Source organism: Hemiscyllium ocellatum, chromosome 4, assembly GCF_020745735.1.
Source record: "Hemiscyllium ocellatum isolate sHemOce1 chromosome 4, sHemOce1.pat.X.cur, whole genome shotgun sequence".
In the NCBI taxonomy this organism is placed as follows: domain Eukaryota; kingdom Metazoa; phylum Chordata; class Chondrichthyes; order Orectolobiformes; family Hemiscylliidae; genus Hemiscyllium; species Hemiscyllium ocellatum.
In genome coordinates this window covers 105,761,453-105,781,905 of record NC_083404.1, presented here as the reverse complement: position 1 = coordinate 105,781,905, position 20,453 = coordinate 105,761,453, and the positions used below count along the sequence as shown (strand labels likewise).

The 20,453-nt window shown below is 43.2% G+C and overlaps 2 protein-coding genes across 3 annotated transcripts in view; one reads left to right on the top strand and one right to left on the bottom strand.

Moving 5' to 3' along the window:
• Positions 1-16,283, top strand: part of kif9 (kinesin family member 9) — a 111,906-nt gene extending 95,623 nt beyond the window's left edge. The window contains exons 18-20 of the mRNA XM_060824046.1: positions 3,537-3,649; positions 10,711-10,830; positions 16,036-16,283. Coding sequence (XP_060680029.1) covers positions 3,537-3,649; positions 10,711-10,830; positions 16,036-16,149 — 347 coding nt within the window. The 3' untranslated portion in view covers positions 16,150-16,283. The remainder of the gene's footprint in view (positions 1-3,536; positions 3,650-10,710; positions 10,831-16,035) is intronic.
• LOC132815479 (tubulin delta chain-like) overlaps positions 15,285-20,453 on the bottom strand; it is an 84,192-nt gene continuing 79,023 nt past the window's right edge. For both annotated transcript variants that reach the window (XM_060824441.1, XM_060824442.1), the window contains one exon: positions 15,285-17,259. In XM_060824441.1, coding sequence (XP_060680424.1) covers positions 17,024-17,259 — 236 coding nt within the window. In that variant the 3' untranslated portion in view covers positions 15,285-17,023. The remainder of the gene's footprint in view (positions 17,260-20,453) is intronic.

The window sequence follows — 20,453 nt, the reverse complement described above, 5'->3', positions numbered from 1 at the left end:
TGTTATGGATAAACCCACAACCCTATTAGGGAGGGAAATTCAGGATTTGGCCAAGAGACACTGAAGAAATGACAATATATTTCTAAACCTAGATGGTGAGTAGCTTCGAAGGGTACTTGAAGAAGGTAATGTTCCCACGTATCTGCTGCCTTTGGTCTTTCAGATAGTAGTGGTCAGGAGTTTGGAAAATGAAAGGAGTCTTGATGAATTTTGCAGAGTATTTTATAGACTATACCGTTGCAGACACACTGCTGCTATAGATTGTTGAATCATAGAATCCCTACAGTGTAGAAGCAGGCTGTTTGGCCCATCAAGTCTATACTGACCCTTTGAAAAGCATCCCACCCAGACACACCCATTTCCTATGGTTAACCCTCCTAACCTGCAAATCCCTGGACAATATGAGGCAATTTAGCATGGCCAATCCACCTAATCTGCATATCTTTTGGACTGTGGGAGAAAACCAAAGCTCCCAGAAGATATCCATGCAGACACAGGAGAATGTGTAAACTCCACACAGACAGTTTCCCACACAGACAGTTGGAATCGATGCCACGTCCCTGGCACTCTGAGGCATCAATGCTAACCACTGAGCCAACGGTGGAGAGAGTGAATGCTTGTGCATCAAGCAGGTGGCTTTGTCCTGGATGGTGTCAAGCTTCTTGAGTGTTGTTGGAGTTATACCTATCCAGGCAAGTGAGGAGTATTCCATGACACTCCTGACTTGTGCCTTGCAGATGGTGGACAGGCTTTAGGGAGTCAGGAAGTAAATTACTCGTTGTGTGATTTCTAAACTCTGACCCATTCTTGTAGCCACTGAATTTACGTTGCTAGTCCAGTCCATTTTATGGTCAATGGTAACCACCTGAACTTTCTCACTCTCTCTCCTCTTTGCTTAAAATGAAATCTACAGCAATGTCAGGAAATTGGGTATAGCTGGATTTAGGTGGAATCTGTGCATACTGAATGTTCTTTCTTCTCCACAGGACCTATACTTAAATCTTGCAGTTCTAAAGAGAGTATTTATTCCATTATAATTATCACATTCCTTCCTGCTCCCATATTTCAGTAGTTCAGCAGTTTGTCCGTGCTCCCTGCACTGTTCAGTCTTATCCATACAAATTGAAAGCGCTTTGTATGTGTTGGATAAGATCAAAGGATGAAGCTCCTCTTTCAGTACATCCTAAATACCCATATCTGCCTCACTTATTGTTACATCATCCAACTTTAGATTATTGACCAAATTTAAATTACTCCCTAATATAAAGGGTACAATTGTCTCCTGAATCAAATTGTGCTGATAATTCTTCCTCAGAGGCATTATGATGCCTGCAGTTTGGATTAAATCTGAAACTAGTAAAGCAATTATTGTTTATCCCTAGTTGTTCCCAAGGATATTAAGAAATAACCAGTGACTCAAATCACATCTTGGCCCAACAGTCAGGCAGATTGTTTTCTTTGAGAAAGTAATGAACAATATACAGAAAGGGGAACTGGTGGTTGTACTGTACTTAGTTTTCCAGAATGAATTTATCAAGGACTAATCCAAAGTTAAGATGCAAAATAAGAACTAATGGTTTTGAATGTGACATATCAGCACAGAGGAAGGATTGGCTAGCTGATAAGAAGCAGAGGGTGAGGGTGAGGTGACAAGTGGAATGCCACAGGGAAGGGTGCATCCTCAATTATTTGCAATGTGTATAAATGACTTGGATGAAGGGACCAAATGCATTGTTCTACATTTGCTGAAGATAAAAAATAGTTAAGCTGTGAAGAGGGCATAAGGAGTTGACAAAGGGATATAAACAGGCTAAATGACGGGGCACAAGTTTGGTAGATAGAGTATCATGTGGCAACTTGCGATTTGTCCATTTTGGCAGAAAGAATAGAAAAGCAGAATACTGTCAGAATAGGGAGAGATGATAAAACTCTGTGGTAGAGAGTAATATGAATATCTTCATACGTGTATCACAAGATGTTAGTATACTGGGTGTAGCAAATCTTTAAGAAGACATGTTGCAATTTATTACAACAGGGAATACAAAAATGGAAAAATATGCTATGGTTGCATACAGTGTTGTTGAGGCCATGTATAGCTGGGTTAGAAACAGTTCAGAGAAGGTTCACTTGATTGATACTTGAGATAAAGGAGGTCATTACCTTTTGAGAAAATATGGTTCAGGCTGGGCCTAAATCCATTGGAGTTTAGAAGAAAATAAAGGGTGATCTTATTGAAATATATAAGATTCTGAGGAGACTTGACAAGGTGGATGCAGAAACATGTTTCATCAGAACTATGGGACATAGTTATAAAAATAAAGGATCTACCATTTAAGTTGAAGATGAGGAGGACATTTTTTTTCAGAGTATGTTGAGTCTCTGCAACTTTCTTCCCCACAGACCAGTGGAGGCAGGTTCATTGAATAAGTTTTAGGCAGAGATAGATTTTTATCTAACAAGGGGACCAAAGGTGATGAGGAGTGAACGGGAATGTAAAGTTGAGGCATGTAGTGATGGACGGGACTAGGCCAGAGATACCGAGGACAACCAGGAAGGGAATAGCAAGAGCTAAAATAAGAGACAAGAATAATGATGGCTGGGCAGTGGATGTCTCAGCCTTCGAGAGGCACAATTTCATAAATATATTTTTAAAATATAAACCAGATGATAAAATATACCTCACTATTCTGGATTAAACAAGGGAGAAGTTACTCTGGATATTTTTCTAGCCATTTCCCAATGACAGAATCCCTACAGTGTGGAAATAGGCCCTTCAGCCCTACAAGTCCATACCAACCTTCCAAATAGCATCCCACCCAAATCCATCCACCATTACTTTACATTTATCCCTGACCAATGCAACCAACCTACACATCCCTGAACACCATGGACAATCCAACATGGCCAATTAACCTAACCTGCATATGTTTGGATTGTGGGAGTACCTGGAGGAAACCTACGCAGACACGGGAACAACGTACAACCTCCACACAGTCAGTCACCAAGGCTGGAATCGAACCCAGGTTCCTGATGCTGTAAGGCAGGAGTGCTAACCACTGAGCCACCATGATTGTGATCCACCTAGATTTAAAACAAACTTGCTGATTGTGCTCAGAAATAAATAATGTCAAACTGAGCACAAAGTGAGATTGATACTTATTGAACCAATCTCCAGCAAATTATCAGAGAGGAGAAAAAAGTTATATTTAAATGAAGTATTACATCTGACATGAAACATTAAGTATGTTTTTCTCTCCACAGATGGTGTCAGACCTGCTGAGTTTTTTTTCTGTTTATGTCAGAGTTACAACACCTGCAATTTTTAACTTTTGTTTTAGCATTTAATTCACTGTGACTTCACCTCCAGGAATGACTACCATGAAAAAGTTCTGCTTTTTCTTGTCAATAGGATTTCTATTTGTCTCTTTTACTTTACAGATCTTCATTGCTTTCTATTTTCCTCTTCATGTTTGAGAAGACGAAATTTGGCAGTATAATTTTAAATAGTGCCCTTTTTTTTCCCCTCTCTGATACAGAGTTTGATATTTGGTACAATGAGTCTTTTCTCATTTCTGAAGATGTTCAGAATTCAGTAAAAAAAGATAACATTCGACCAGGATTGATCCCAGAATCCAGAATGCTATCTTTGGTAAGTTTCTTAGGATTGCTTGGACCATATATATGTGCTGCATCTCCCTACTCTTGTTAGTTTGGTCTGACAAGTAACTTTGCCATTCAGACCATCAAATCAGTTATGGTAGTCCTCCCTTCCTGAGTTCCTATATCTTGCTTGCTTCCTGTAGCCTTCAATTCTCAATGTATTCTAATCCCCCTCTAACGCTCACACCTCATACCCCTTATTATGCCTTCTAATTTAGTCCCACTCATAATCTACATTCCTGTAATATTCTACCTTGTTCAATATAGGTAGCCATCATTTAAAGTTGTGACTGTGTTCTTGAAATTGACTTTAAGTGAATAATAGTTTCCCACAGGAATCAGTGCTAAAGTCAGAGTTAGGATCCTATTGCTTGGAAAAAAATAGTGCACAGGTTGAAAAACCCTACAGTACATGTGCAGCACTATGTATTTCTAGCGGAAGTAAGTTGCAAAATAAAATGAATCTCTCAATATAAAGGAAGTAATCCATACAGTGCAATATACAATTATTTTTAAAGATTCCTAACCAATACAGTGTATAACATTAAAAATCACACAACACCAGGTTATAGTCCAACAGGTTTAATTGGAAGCACACTAGTTTTCGGAGCGACGCTCCTTCATCAGGTGGTTGAATGACAACCACTCGATGAAGGAGTGGCACCCTGAAATGTAGTGTGCTTCCAGTTAAACCTGTTTGACTATAACCTGGTGTTGTGTGATTTTTAACTTTGTACACCCCAGTCCAACACCGGCATCTCCAAATCATGAATCGTGTACAGTGTAAGTGCTTTTAGATTGACCAAGGTCCACCTAGTGGCAGATATTGGTCAGTGCAGGTAATCACTTGGCTGCAAATGTGTTGCTGGTCAAAGCACAGCAGGTTAGGCAGCATCTCAGGAATAGAGAATTCAACGTTTCGAGCATAAGCCCTTCATCAGGAATAAGAGAGAGAGAGCCAAGCAGGCTGAGATAAAAGGTAGGGAGGAGGGACTAGGGGGAGGGGCGATGGAGGTGGGATAGGTGGAAGGAGGTCAAGGTGAGGGTGATAGGCCGGAGTGGGGTGGGGGCGGAGAGGTCAGGAAGAGGATTGCAGGTTAGGAGGGCGGTGCTGAGTTGAGGGAACCGACTGAGACAAGGTGGGGGGAGGGGAAATGAGGAAGCTGGAGAAATCTGAATTCATACCTTGTGGTTGGAGGGTTCCCAGGCGGAAGATGAGGCGCTCCTCCTCCAGCCGTCGTGTAGTTGTGTTCTGCCGGTGGAGGAGTCCGAGGACCTGCATGTCCTCGGTGGAGTGGGAGGGGGAGTTAAAGTGTTGAGCCACGGGGTGATTGGGTTGGTTGGTTCGGGCGGCCCAGAGGTGTTCTCTGAAGCGTTCCGCAAGTAAGCGGCCTGTCTCACCAATATAGAGGAGGCCACATCGGGTGCAGCGGATGCAATAGATGATGTGTGTGGAGGTACAGGTGAACTTGTGGCGGATATGGAAGGATCCCTTGGGGCCTTGGAGGGAAGTGAGTGTGGAGGTGTGGGCGCAAGTTTTACATTTCCTGCGGTTGCAGGGGAAGGTGCCGGGGGTGGAGGTTGGGTTGGTGGGGGGTGTGGATCTGACAAGGGAGTCACGAAGGGAGTGGTCCTTGCGGAACGCTGATAGGGGAGGGGAGGGAAATATATCCTTGGTGGTGGGGTCCGTTTGGAGGTGGCGGAAATGGCGGCGGATAATACGTTGTATGCGCAGGTTGGTGGGGTGGTAGGTGAGAACCAGTGGGGTTCTGTCTTGGTGGCGGTTGGAGGAGCGGGGCTCAAGGGCGGAGGAGCGGGAAGTGGAGGAGATGCGGTGGAGGGCATCGTCGATCACGTCTGGGGGGAATCTGCGGTCCTTGAAGAAGGAGGCCATCTGGGTTGTGCGGTGTTGGAATTGGTCCTCCTGGGAGCAGATGCGGCGGAGACGAAGGAATTGGGAATATGGGATGGCGTTTTTACAGGGGGCAGGGTGGGAGGAGGTGTAGTCCAGGTAGCTGTGGGAGTCAGTCGGTTTATAATAGATGTCTGTGTTGAGTCGGTCGCCCGAGATAGAAATGGAAAGGTCTAGGAAGGGGAGGGAGGAGTCTGAGACAGTCCAGGTGAATTTCAGGTCGGGATGGAAGGTGTTAGTAAAGTTGATGAACTGTTCAACCTCCTCGTGGGAGCACGAGGCAGCGCCGATACAGTCATCGATGTAGCGGAGGAAAAGGTGGGGGGTGGTGCCAGTGTAGTTGCGGAAGATGGACTGTTCCACGTATCCTACGAAGAGGCAGGCATAGCTGGGGCCCATGCGGGTGCCCATGGCAACTCCTTTAGTTTGGAGGAAGTGGGAGGATTGAAAAGAGAAGTTATTCAGGGTGAGGACCAGTTCAGTCAGTCGAAGGAGGGTGTCAGTGGAAGGGTACTGGTTAGTGCGGCGGGAAAGGAAGAAGCGGAGGGCTTTGAGTCCTTCGTGATGGGGGATGGAGGTGTACAGGGACTGGATGTCCATAGTGAAAATAAGGCGTTGGGGACCGGGGAAGCGAAAATCCTGGAGGAGGTGGAGTGCGTGGGTGGTGTCCCGAACGTAGGTGGGGAGTTCTTGGACTAAAGGGGACAGGACCGTGTCGAGGTATTGGGAGATGAGTTCGGTGGGGCAGGAGCAGGCTGAGACAATGGGTCGGCCGGGGCAGGCAGGTTTGTGGATTTTGGGCAGGAGGTAGAAACGGGCGGTGCGGGGTTGTGGGACTATGAGGTTGGAGGCGGTGGATGGGAGATCCCCTGAGGTGATGAGGTCCTGGATGGTCTGGGAGATGATGGTTTGGTGGTGGGAGGTGGGGTCGTGGTCAAGGGGGCGATAAGAGGAGGCGTCCGCGAGCTGGCGTTTGGCTTCAGCGGTGTACAGGTCAGTGCGCCAAACTACCACCGCGCCTCCCTTGTCTGCGGGTTTGATGGTGAGGTTGGGATTGGAGCGGAGGGAGTGGAGGGCTGCACGTTCTGAGGGTGAGAGGTTGGAGTGGGTGAGAGGGGTGGACAGGTTGAGTCGGTTGATGTCACGGCGGCAGTTGGCTATAAAGAGGTCGCCACAGGCATCTGCACTGATTGAACAGAATGAGAAGCAGATGGCAACTGAAAAACTCACCGAGGTCTAAGCTAAGGGGCAGGGGCTGGCCTGTAAACCAGGACAAGAGCAAGGCTGCAAATCAGGTTGGGGGATAGGGCAAAGTGGAAGGAGAAGTTAAAATCCCCAATGGTCACATTGCACACTGGAGACTTCAAAGGTAAAAATGGAGAGTAGGAATGGGAATGGGAGTGAGTAAAGGGACTTCAGGACTTAGGCTGGAACTGGACGCACTGGGGAAATGGTTCTATGTACCTTGCAGGAGGTCTGTGGCAAAGGATGTTAAAGAGAAGCTCAGAACTTGGCACGGTGGCACAGTGGTTAGCACTGCTGCCTCACAGCGCCAGAGACCTGGGTTCAATTCCTGCCTCAGGCAACTGTCTGTGTGGAGTTTGCACATTCTCCTTGTGTCTGTGTGCGTTTGCTCCAGTTTCCTCCCACAGTCCAAAAATGTGCAGGTTCGGTGAATTGGCCATGCTAAATTGCTCGTAGTGTTAGATGAAGGGCTAAATGCAGGGGAATGGGTCTGGGTGGGTTGCTTTTTGGAGAAATCAGTGTGGACTTGTTGGGCCGAAGGCCCTGTTTCCACACTGTAAGTAATCTAGTCTAATAGCTGATTGGAGAGTATACAGGAACCTCAGAAGCCGAGTGTGTAACGTCCTGTCCATTAGGAGTTCTGAAGGAGTTATACTGATGTGAAAATGAGGACTGGTAACTTATCAAGACCAAGACTGGTAACTTGGCTGGGTTCAATTCCTGCCTCAGGCGACTCTCTGTGTGGAGTTTGCACATTCTTCCCGTGTCTGTGTGGGTTTCCTCCCACAATCCAAAAATGTGCAGGTTAGGTGAATTGGCCATGCTAAATTGCCCGTAGCGTTAGGTGTGGGTGGGTTACGCTTCAGCGGGTTGGTGTGGACTTGTGGGCCGAAGAGCCTGTTTCCACACTGTCAGTAATCTAGTCAAATTAAATGAATGGATTGGCACTGCTTTATTCACAACATTAAGTGAGTTGACTTTATGTTGATTACCTGTATCACTGTTGTGTACTCCCAATATCTTTATTATATCCATTTTATTCTACTTAACCCAACAGTGGAGATACTAAATGAATATTTTGCATCAGTATTTACTGTGGAAAAGGATATGGAAGATATAGACTGTAGGGAAATAGATGGTGACATCTTGCAAAATGTCCAGATTACAGAGGAGGAAGTGCTGGATGTCTTGAAACGCATAAAAGTTGGATAAATCTCCAGGACCTGATCAGATATACCTGAGAACTCTGTGGGAAGCTAGAGAAGTGATTGCTGAGACATTTGTATCAGTGATAATCACAGGTGAAGTGCCAGAAGACTGGAGGTTGGCAAACGTGGTGCCACTGTTTAAGAAGAGTGGTAAGGACAAGCCAGAGAACTATAGACCAGTGAGCCTGACCTCGGTGGTGGGCAAGTTGTTGGAGGGAATCCTGAGGGATAGGATGTACATGTATTTGGAAAGTCAAGGACTGATTCGGGATAGTCAATATGACTTTGTGCGTGGGAAATCATGTCTCACAAACTTGATTGAGTATTTTGATGAAGAAACAAACAAGATTGTTGAGGGCAAAGCAGTAGTTGTAGTCTATATGGACTTCAGTAAGGCGTTCAACAAGGTTCCCCATGGGAGACTGATTAACAAGGTTAGATCTCATGCAATACAGGGAGAACTAGCCATTTGGATACAGAACTGGCTCAAAGGTAGAAGACAGAGGGTGGTGGTGGAGGGCTGTTTTTCAGACTGGAGGTCTGTGACCAGTGGAGAGCCACAAAGATCGGTGCTGGGCCCTCTACTTTTTGTCATTTACATAAATGATTTGGATACGAGCATAAGAGGTACAGTTAGTAAGTTTGCAGATGACACCAAAATTGGAAGTGTAGTGGGCAGCGAAGAGGGTTACCTCAGATTACAACAGGATCTTGACCTGATGGGCCAATGGGCTGAGAAGTGGCAGATGGAGTTTAATTCAGATAAATGCGAGGTGCTGCATTTTGGGAAAGCAAATCTTAGCAGGACTTATACACTTAATGGTCAGGTCCTAGGGAGTGTTGCTGAACAAAGAGACCTTGGAGTGCAGGTTCATAGCTCCTTGAAAATGGAGTCGCAGGTAGATAGGATAGTGAAGAAGGCGTTTGGTATGCTTTCCTTTATTGGTCAGAGTATTGAATACAGGAATTGGGAGGTCATGTTGCGGCTGTACAGGACATTGGTTAGGCCACTGTTGGAATATTGCGTGCAAGTCTGATCTCCTTCCTATTGGAAAGATGTTGTGAAACTTGAAAGGGTTCAGAAAAGATTTACAAGGATGTTGCCAGGGTTGGAGGATCTGACTACAGGGAGAGGCTGAACAGCCTGGGGCTGTTTTCCCTGGAGCATCAGAGGTTTACAAAATTATGAGGGGCATGGATAGGATAAATAGGCAAAATCTTTTCCTTGGGGTCGGGGAGTCCAGAACTAGAGGGCATAGGGTGAGAGGGGAAAGATATAAAAGAGACCTAAGGGGCAACTTTTTCACGCAGAGGGTGGTACGTATATAGAATGAGCTGCCAGAGGATGTGGTGGAGGCTGGTACAATTGCAATATTTGGGTGGGTATATGAATAGGAAGGGTTTGGAGGGATATGGGCCGGGTGCTGACAGGTGGGACTAGATTGGGTTGGGATATCTGGTCGGCATGGACAGGTTGGACCGAAGGGTCTGTTTCCATGCTGTACATCTCTATGACTCTATGACTTGCTCACTTCCCATATCATTTAATTTTTTTTCAGTCTAATTTCACTATTACTGTTCTGTCCCATAATCTTTAATATCCTAACTAGTCTGTTATCCTCTTTCTATTCTCATTCCCCACTTCCTTGAGTGTTGCATGAGGATGGAATACTTGGTGAGCTGCAGATATTGTGAGGTATTTTTCTGAGAAGTGCACACAGTTTCACCTGCAACAATTGTAAACCAATCATTAAAGTGGTCAGGCTTATCTAGCAACAGACCAAAAATCACATTACAAGTACAGGAAAAGAGAGGGGAGATTTCCAAGTTCTAAAGCAAAGAGGGTTGGTCATTTAGAAAGAGGGCTATATATTTTAGTCAGGAATTGGGGGAGGAGCAGTTGCCATTAATGTTTCTGTCCCTTGAGAAAAGATGACTTGGGTAGTCAAGAGGATAGGATGGGCTGTGCATCAGGACAATCCAGTAGCCTGTCAGAAATGGAGGGAAAAGAGAGAACTGGTATTAGGGGTTTACAGATAAATTACTGTGCAAACTGAAACCAGAATAATCAGTGCATGTCACTTCCTGAGTATTTGACATCCAGCTTGTCAGAATAGTTTGGACAGCAGGTGAGGAACCAATTGTTGTTGTCCATATGGGAAGAAATAATATCAGTAGGAGCAGACAAGGGATATTGGGAAGGAACTTTAAAAAGTATTCTTCAAATGTAACCATTTCTCAAATATTATCCATGATAGTAAAAAGAGACAACAGGAGAGTGATTTGATTCTTAAGGTTTTGATTTAATAAATCAGGAGTTTGATCCCTCATGCACTGAAATGCTCTTTAGAATAAGTGGAATTTATACATATAAGGCTGGAACCACTTAAACAAAAGGCAAGGATAGAGGGATAAACTAACTGGAGAGAATGAATGCTGGGTGAGCATTTAAATTAAATTACAGCAATTAATTACAGCAAGCAAAAGCGAACAGAATGGAGCATACTCTAAGATGTACCAGTATAAATAAAAATCAATGTTTAATTATTCTGAATCTGATACTGAGAGTAAACAAAGGAAAGTGTTTATAAAACAAATGGGAAATGTAATAAAAAATTATATTTGACTCACAATAAAATTACCATCACCAGACAAAAAGTATTTCTCTTCCTTCCATCCACCCAGGATGAAGATGATAAGGAGAAGTTCCAACGTATCCAGAATGATATCCTGATGAAAAATCCAGGTTCAGCTGCATTTTACAGGGCACAAATGAGGCTGAAACAGAGGGTAGGTGAATTCCAGGTCAGACAATGAAATGAGACTCAGACTGTGTGGGGATTACTAAGATGAAAACTAAAACTTCATATTGGTGGGGTGAGAGAGAGAAACAATGAGTTCTTTATTTTGGTCAGAATGTGGCTGACCAACACAAGTTCAAGGACTAAGTACATGAAAATGACAATGTGGGCTTTTGCAGATTGGTCATATCCCACCTGATCTCTACGTTGAGTCTGAACAGCAATAGCACTTCTCCCCACCTAAACACTCTTTTGCATCAGCCAAATACTCACCAAATTTTGAGATGCAGTCTCCAGGTGTAAGTTAGATTGGATGTGCAGGTTGATGTAAATTATGTCCAGATAGTTTTGTGTTTCTCATTTAGATTCTCATTTTTAACTTGCACTCAATACTTACATGCCCATTCCAAACAGTCAGCTTCCATAGGTCACGGACATCAGAAAATGTCCCCAGTTGTCAGTATCAATGTCTACTATCTTACTATTTATCTTACAGCCAAGATACCCAAGCAGTTGTGACTCATTTGCCAATTTATCATATAAATGTGGATATACAGATGTCATGCATTTGATGAAGGTGTCTGAGCCAGCATAGATGTCATTGGCAGATGTGGGTACTGCAGATGCTGAAGAACGAGAGTCAAGATTAGAGTGGTGCTGGAAAAGCACAGCAGGTCAAGCAGCATCCGAGGAGCAGGAAAATCAACGCTTCAGGCAAAAGCCCTTCATCAGGAGTGAGGCCTCAATTTTCCTGCTCCTCGGATGCTGCCTGACCTGCTGTGCTATCCAGCACCACTCTAATCTTGACATAGATGTCATTGACTTTGCATTAAGTATCTGCTGATGGAATTACCATCCTCCAGGACCTCTGAGCGACCTTGTTCTGCCAAGAGATGCTGAGGAAAAGTCTGAAACAACGAAGGTGGAAACTGTTGAGACTTTTTTTCTGCCTAGCATATGTTGCTCAGACCTCACCACTGCACAGGACAAAGGCCTGGTAGATTTGCAGTTTAGTGTTTTCATTTATGTTGCTGCTGTTCCATACTCTGTTATTCTGCTTGAACACAAAATCAGTAACTTTTGTAACATCTGTATTGACTTCAGTATCAAGTAACAAAATAGCTGGTGACTGTGGAGCTTGGGTATATTACACCAACTACAATCTGCAGGATTACATTTTCAATCCTGATTGAAGGGGGCATGGCAACATACTGCATTGTAAGATTTAACTTGCTGATGCTAATGGTCAAAACACATCTTTTATAGATGTGAGAGGGTTTGTCCAATGCTGAAGATATTACTTGCTAGCCAGGAATTCAAATGCAGCATTATCAGAGTAGAGCAATTGTTTGAGTACTTGCTGCACTTTCATTTTGTGTATCAGGCAGGCAAAGTTGAATAGATTTCTGTCATTCTGGCATATAAGTCTATACTTTCTGTAAATAATCTGAAGGCATATCACATTGGCAAAGAAAAGAATGAACCAAAGAGTGTCTGTGCCAAAACACAACCCTGTTTACTCCACAGCGGACTCTAAAGAGTTCCAATGTTGCCACTTCATAGCTTATCCGTCAAATTGTCATGATAAAAGATGACATTGAGTAGCTTTAGCAGGTAAGCAATTCTCTCCCCCAATTTAAATAGACTGCTTCTGTGCACAGGGTTGAATGCTTTGCTGAGATTAAAGAACGGAATATATAAGAGACTCCTTCGATTTTAATGTTTGTATTGAGGCTACCAAACCAAGAACATCACATCAATTTGCAGATTTTATTATTCTGTGACCACACTGTGTTGAACTGGGATCTGCAGCCTCACAAGGGAAATACATGAGATCAAATGCTTTACTCCACAGTGTTCAGCAGGGTGATGCCTCAACGTTGTTGTAATGTTTGGAACAATCTTAGTGTCAAACATCCTGGGCACTTCCCCCTCACTGCCCCTTTGTGACTGATAAGTTTGTGCAGTTGCTGTAGGAATGTTGATTTCCTGTGCTTGATGAGTTCAGATGATTTAGCATCAGGTTCTTGAGTCAATTTAATAAGCTCCTCCACTATGGATTCAGTATTCTACTCAGCATGACTTTCTTTGGTTTCCAGAACCTTTTCCATGGAAAGTGTGCAATGGAGTAGTTTTCAACGGACTGGCTTTTTTTGCTGATAGATCAGTCGCCTCTTTAGTTCCTTCATTCATTCACCTCACATTCCCCATGGTGAAAGACATACGGATATTTCTGGCAAAGTTGAAATAAGTACTCATTGGTGCATCATCTGGCAATCTGTTGGACTTTACTATAAACTAACCTTAAAATGTTGAGTATTTATGCTTGGACTTTTGTAATTAATGAGAGCAGACAACTTGGCTTCAATGACAGATTCTTTAAGAGTGATGTTAGTTTCAAATCAGTCACATTTCTGCTGTTGCTTCCCAAAGGTTATTATAGATAGCGTCTTCAACTATGATCCATTTAGCTTCTGTACTCTATGTCGGGATGCCAGAGGGCTCTTGTTAAAGTGTGTCAAGGAACTATTGATATTAGAATGGTGTTTCTGCTTTGAATTAGAACACTTTAAGAGTTGTATTTTAAACTGATGCATATTAGGCAGTGGTCTGTATCACAGTCAGTGCTGCAGATGCTGCACATATTTAGAATGTGGTTGAGAGAAGCACATCTGGTGATAATCATATCGAATTGGTGCCAATGGCTTGATTATGGATGTCTCCAGATACCTAATGGTGTGGTTTGTGCTGAAAATGTATGGTAGCAGCAAACCCTCAAGTAGTTTCTAACCATTCTTATTTTTTCCCCAGGCCATGTAGCCCAAGGTATAAGGGCCTCATGATCCACACCTTTCATTGCGTTAAAATCTCACAGTAGGTGAAGATATTCAGACTTGCATAATCTGCTTCTAGCCATTTTAAACTCTTCACAAAACTGATCCTTTGCTTCTGTAGTGAAGGATAGCTTTGGAAACCCTAGACTGGTAGAGCTGCTTGCAGCTTATCGGCTGTGCTCTGCAGGTGGATAAAATCCACTGCAGAAGTCAGGCAAACTTTAAAAAAAAGGAAAATGCCAATTCGAACTGCAAGGCAGGACTGTGTGCAGGGGACTGTCAGTGATTGATAGCTGTCTAATAATGAACGAAGCTGCCTATAAAAAGCAGAACACAGATATAGCATCCTGACAAGAGACCACGTTTTCCAAGAGTGAATCACTTATTGAAAACATTGCATGTTCCCTGCAGGGGCAGAGCTCAGAAACTTGTGAGCATGGTGTAGACGAAGGAATTCACTGCACTCAGTGATAGAACCTCTGATTGCTAAGGAAGCTATATTGGTATTCTGTTTATGAACATCCATATTAATCACAGTCATTTTATGTGCCATAATGGGCAGATGTAAATTCCCTACATTTGGTCCTGACATTCGAGTTCAAGGTTGCATTTTCCTTTTCCTAAAAATTAGCCTGACGTCTGCAGTGGATTTTAATCACCTCTTGACTAGAGCCTATAAGCTGCAAGCACTCATTGAGCTGGAGCCTGGTCTGAGGTGGCTGACCAGTGGGATAAGGAGGCCTTTCCTACTGTCAGAATCACCCTTATCACTAATTCTCCACAATAATTGAGTTGGGCTTATCACTTGTAACTGCTGTATCCTGCCTTGTATTACGATTCTGCAACAAACTAGATAACTTTATAGAGATTGCTGCCCCTTGTGACTTCCTGGTTATATTCAAAGATATGTACTGACTTGATTGCAGAAGTTTCAAAAAAGGTGACATATTTAGACATAAGTTCCTCTTTGGGTCCTGCGCCAGATATTTTGTTAGTGTTTGCTCCCTTAATCTTTCACTCTCCGGAGATACTAACAAGCTTGTGGAGCAAGGGCTTTACCCAAAGCAGGAGGCATTGGTACATGAGAAGCAGGATGCATTCCTGATGAAGGACTTTTGCCCGAAACGTCGATTTTGCTGCTCCTCGGATGCTGCCTGAACTGCTGTGCTCTTCCAGCACCACTTCATCCAAAAAAATGCATCCATATCTGCACTGCATGTTTCGGGGTCAAACTTCCCTCAGGTTGCTCTGGAGCTGTAGCCACGGGCTGTGAGGAACCCAGTCTCCTGCTGTTGACATGGGGAGTTGCTGACAGAGAGACTCTGTATTAACATAAAGGAACTTGCACATTTGGCTGTCATTTTCATATTAATCCTAGCCAGGAGTGTAGGCTGAAAGTAAAAACCAAGCTAGAACACTAATTCTTTTCAGCACGCACTAGACACATTATCGTTGATATGTTGGACATACTTGATATGGGTCTGATATAAGCCACACCAGACACAGATTCCTACCCGACAGTAAATGAGTGAAACAAAATGCTTTTTAACACTTCAATAAGAGGTTTTATTGATCTTTTTTACATACCTTTTTTTATAAACTGAATTAAATTCCCAAACCCATCCCTACAGGAAAATATTTGCCTCAGGAAGGCCATTGTACCTTTTAGAGTAAGAATTGAATAAATAATTGAAGCAAAGGGGATGTTCGAGAAAAAGAATGAGAGAAACCTGGAACATGGACTTGGGCAGCTTGGCTGCTACTGTTAGGCCCAGACCTTTCACCACTGAGAATGACATGGCATCGCCATGACCTGAAAGGTTTCCTTCATAGAATGCACCATTCTTACGAGTCTAACATCTCCAGAAACCCTGTTCCCAATGGCCTAGATTGGGTTCCAGCCTCTGAATTTCATTTTCATCAGAAAGGTAATTAATTTGAAATACTAAGTCTCCTTCTCCATCCATTAGATCTGCAGAATATTTCTAGTATTTTCTATGTGAACGCAAGCCAAGTTTGTTTAGCCCATTAATTCCTGGTAAAAGGCTGATAAACCTACATTGTACCTGCAATACCTACATAACTCTACAAAATCTCCAGTTCTGAAGAAGGGTAATTGGACCCAAAATGTTAGCTCTAATTTCTCTCCACAGATTCTGCCAGATTTGCTGTGATTTTCCAGTAATTTGTGTTTTAATTTCTGATTTCCAGCATTTGCAGTTCTTTCTGTTATTCCAATATATTTTTAACTGAAACTTTAGCGCCTAAGATTTAATGCAAAACTCCAGAAAGTGAGACCAAGGCTCTGTAAAATTACGATTTATGTGTCTAGCTAGTCAGTTTGCAATTTCACAATGTGGTTTTCTTCCTTCCAGCAAAATTACCTCAGTGCCATGGCTCAGCCTCAACCAGTAACCATAAGGAAGAAGCCAGGAATAATCACCCAAACCATCAAGAACAAACCACCCTCTATCTTCAGTGTTACCTAGCAGTTATACTAATAGAAAATAAAGCCAAAAAGGACCGTCCAGCATAAATACTGCTCAATAACATGTTTTTTCTAAAACAAAAAGCTGGCAACAAATTTAAGGCCAGCATCCCCAAATCAAGGTTTGTACAAAGTTAAATAAATCAATCAAAATCTCATATTGTGTTTTACTACCCGCAAGCATGTTTAGTTTTAAATTGGGTTTGTTCTCAATGTAGTTCTCAGACATGGAGTCAGCCCTGGACACCAAGTAAATAAATGTACTAGCTAGTGTACACTTAAAGGCAACTTTCTGCCTGTATTCAGTAATTCAATCTTTGTATATGGTTCAGGATTCATTCAGCAGTCTCTATTGAGTTAGCTGATCTCTGGACAATGATCACATGCGTGAGTACTATTTGTGAATTGAATTTCCCATTCTGCAAGTACTCAACCACCGTGGGATACTCTCAGTACCACTATAGACCAAACAATAAACCTGGGACCTCTGCACATAAGACAAAACCACTGGTGCAACTGCAATTAGTTAGCATGTTCCATATTGAAAGATAGGTCTGAGTTGAATGTTGTGCTGAAAACATACTGCATTCCAAGGTCAGGGAAGATAGAGTCGGCATAGTCCCAGAAGACCATAGTCAGATACAGCTTAGTTGGATACAGAGTAAAACTCCCATTTCAAACACTGCCTTAGCCACAATTTCAGAATGAACAAGTATTACATTTTTCCATTGCTCACATGAAAATCTGACTCTGACTGCCCAACCATATTTCAAACCAGGAGACTGAGCTGGAAAATAGTCCTGGAGGAGAAAAGCCATCACTTCTCCTCTTACCAACACTTAACAATAACACATGTACGTTTGTGAGATGGATGGTCAATGATCTCCTGCAGCAATGTATTCCTTCACCACTGAGTCCAGGATCTCAAAGGCCTGCATGAAATCTTCCTCTTCACAACCATGTTTCCAGTACCAATGGAGGTAGGCATGGGCATCGTACATGGTCTGGGCCTTCTCTAGGACACGCTGAATATAATCTGACACACTGCTGTGGTTGGCACAAATGGTCAGAGAATGGCTGGACGACATCAGGTCAACAATATTGCAAGGATCTTAAAAGAGATGGAAAGAAAAATCACCAACTTCAGAAATCCAAAGTATACAATCCTAAAATATTTATTCCACAAATATGTTAAAACTATATTTAAAATTTTATTGAATAAGAAAAGCTCATTTTCCCAAAGATCCCGTACACCTTTCCCCAATCATGATCTCAACCCACCAATTTAATCTCCTCCAACAGACTCACTACACTACCCGGTACGTTTTGTTCCAGAATATTTATCCACATACTCCCACTATTTGATTCAGGTGAACTGTTTTTCAGAGACAGATCACCTCGAACCTTCATCCCAGTTTAAAAACATTATCAACAACTAAATAATGTCACTGATCAACATCTTCTGGTTTACCATGAACCAGAAACTGAACAAAACTGGCCATATAAATTATGCTGGAAAAGCGCAGCAGGTCAGGCAGCATCCAAGGAACAGGAAATTCGACGTTTCAGGCATAAGCCCTTCATCAGGAATTCCTGACCTGCTGCACTTTTCTAGCAACACATTTTCAGCTCTGATCTCCAGCATCTGCAGACCTCACTTTCTCCTCCATATAAATTATGCGGCTACAAGAGCAGGTAAAAGCTAAGAGTCTGGTGAATGACTTACCTTTTGAATGTCCAAACTCCCATTTACAAGTTTTATAATGCCATCTGATTATGATACCAGACAAGTCAGGTGCCAGAGAGAAACCTGGCTTGTTAGATCATAAGCATTATTTTTATAGTTTGGTTACTCAGTCACTGAACATATTCACACATAGCTGGCAATGTTAGAACATAGAACAGTACAGCACAGAACAGGCCCTTCAGCCCACAATGCTGTGCCGACCATTGATCCTCATGTATGCACCCTCAAATTTCTGTGACCATATGCATGTCCAATAGTCTCTTAAATGTCCCCAATGACCTTGCTTCCACAACTGCTGCTGGCAATGCATTCCATGCTCTCAGAACTCTCTGTGTAAAGAACTCACCTCTGACATCTCCTCTATACTTTCCTCCAACCAGCTTAAAACTATGACCCCTCGTGTTAGTCATTTCTGTCCTGGGAAATAGTCCCTGGCTATCGACTCTGTCTATGCCTCTCATTATCTTGTATACCTCAATCAGGTCCCCTCTCCTCCTCCTTTTCTCCAATGAAAAAAGTCCGAGCTCAGTCAACCTCTCTTCATAAGATAAGCCCTCCAGTCCAGGCAGCATTCTGGTAAACCTCCTCTGAACCCTCTCCAAAGCATCCACATCTTTCCTATAATAGGGTGACCAGAACTGGATGCAGTATTCCAAGTGCGGTCTAACCAAAGTTTTATAGAGCTGCAACAAAATCTCATGACTCTTAAACTCAATACCCCTGTTAATGAAAGCCAAAACACCATATGCTTTCTTAACAACCCTGTCCACTTGGGTGGCCATTTTAAGGGATCTATGTACCTGCACACCAAGATCCCTCTGTTCCTCCACATTGCCAAGAATCCTATCCTTAATCCTGTACTCAGCTTTCAAATTCAACCTTCCAAAATGCATTACCTCGCATTTATCCAGGTTGAACTCCATCTGCCACCTCTCAGGCCATCTCTGCATCCTGTCAATGTCCCACTGCAGCCTACAACAGCCTTTTATATTGTCAACGACACCTCCAACCTTTGTGTTGTCTGCAAACTTGCTGACCCATCCTTCAATCCCCTCATCCAAGTCATTAATAAAAATTACAAACAGTAGAGGCCCAAGGACAGAACCCTGTGGAACACCACTCACCACAGACTTCCAGGCAGAATATTTTCCTTCTACTACCACTCGCTGTCTTCTGTTGGCCAGCCAATTCTGTAGGAGAAAGTGAGGACTGCAGATGCTGGAGATCAGAGCAGAAAATGTGTTGCTGGAAAAGCACAGCAGGTCAGGCAGCATCCAAGGAGCAGAAGAGTCGACGTTTCAGGCATGAGTCCTTCTTCAGGAAGCCCTTCTTCCTGAAGAAGGGCTCATGCCCAAAACATCGATTCTCCTGCTCCTTGGATGCTGCCTGACCTGCAGCGCTTTTCCAGCAACACATTTTCAGCCAATTCTATCCAGCCAGCTAAGTTCCCCTGTATCCCATTCCTCCTGACCTTCTGAATGAGCCTACTATGGGGAACCTAATCAAATGCCTTGCTGAAGTCCATGCACACCACATACACGGCTTGACCCTCATCAACTTTTCTAGTCACATCCTCAAAAAACTCGATAAGGTTTGTGAGGCATGACCTGCCCCTCACAAAGCCGTGTTGACTGCATTTAATCAAGCCATGCTCTTCCAGATGGTCATAAATCCTATCCCTCAGAATCCTTTCTAACACCTTGCAGACAACAGACGTGAGAATTACTGGTCTGTAATTGCCGGGGATTTCCCTATTTTCTTTCTTTAAGAGAGGAATTACATTTGCCTCTCTCCAGTCCTCAGGTATGACTCCAGTGGAGAGCGAGGATGCAAAGATCTTCACAAGTGGCGAAGCAATCACATTTCTTGTTTCCCAAAGCAGCCGAGGACAAATCTGGTTTGGGCCTGGCGATTTGTCAATCTTAATGTTTGATAAAATGTTCAGCACATCAGCTTCCTCTATCTCTATCTATTCCAGCATGCATACCTGCTCTTCAAAAGGTTTCATTCACTACAAAGTTCGTTTCTTTCGTAAAGACAGAAGCAAAAAACTCATTTAGGGCTTCCCCTACCTCCTCAGACTCCACACACAAATTCCCTCTGATCAGCCCTACTCTTTCTTTGACCATTCTCTTATTCCTCACATAAGTGTAAAATGCCTTTGTGTTCTCCCTAATCCGTTCTGCCAAGCCTTTCTCTTGCCCCCTCCTGGCTCTCCTCAAACTATTTTTGAGCTCCTTCCTCGCCTGCCTGTAATCCTCTAGAGCTGAGCTTGACCCTAGCTTCCTCCATCTTATGTAAGCTACCTTTTTCCTTTTGATGAGAAGCTCCACTGCTCTCATCATCCAAGGTTCCTTTATCTTACCACTTCTTGCCTGTGTCAGAGGGACATATTTATTCATCACTTGCAACAACTGTTCCTTAAACAGTCTCCACATGTCCATAGTGCCTTTACCATGGAACAATTGCTCCCAATCCATGCCTTATAATTCATCTCTAATTGTATCATAGTTTCCTCTTCCCCAATTAAATATACTCCCATTTTACCTAATCCTCTC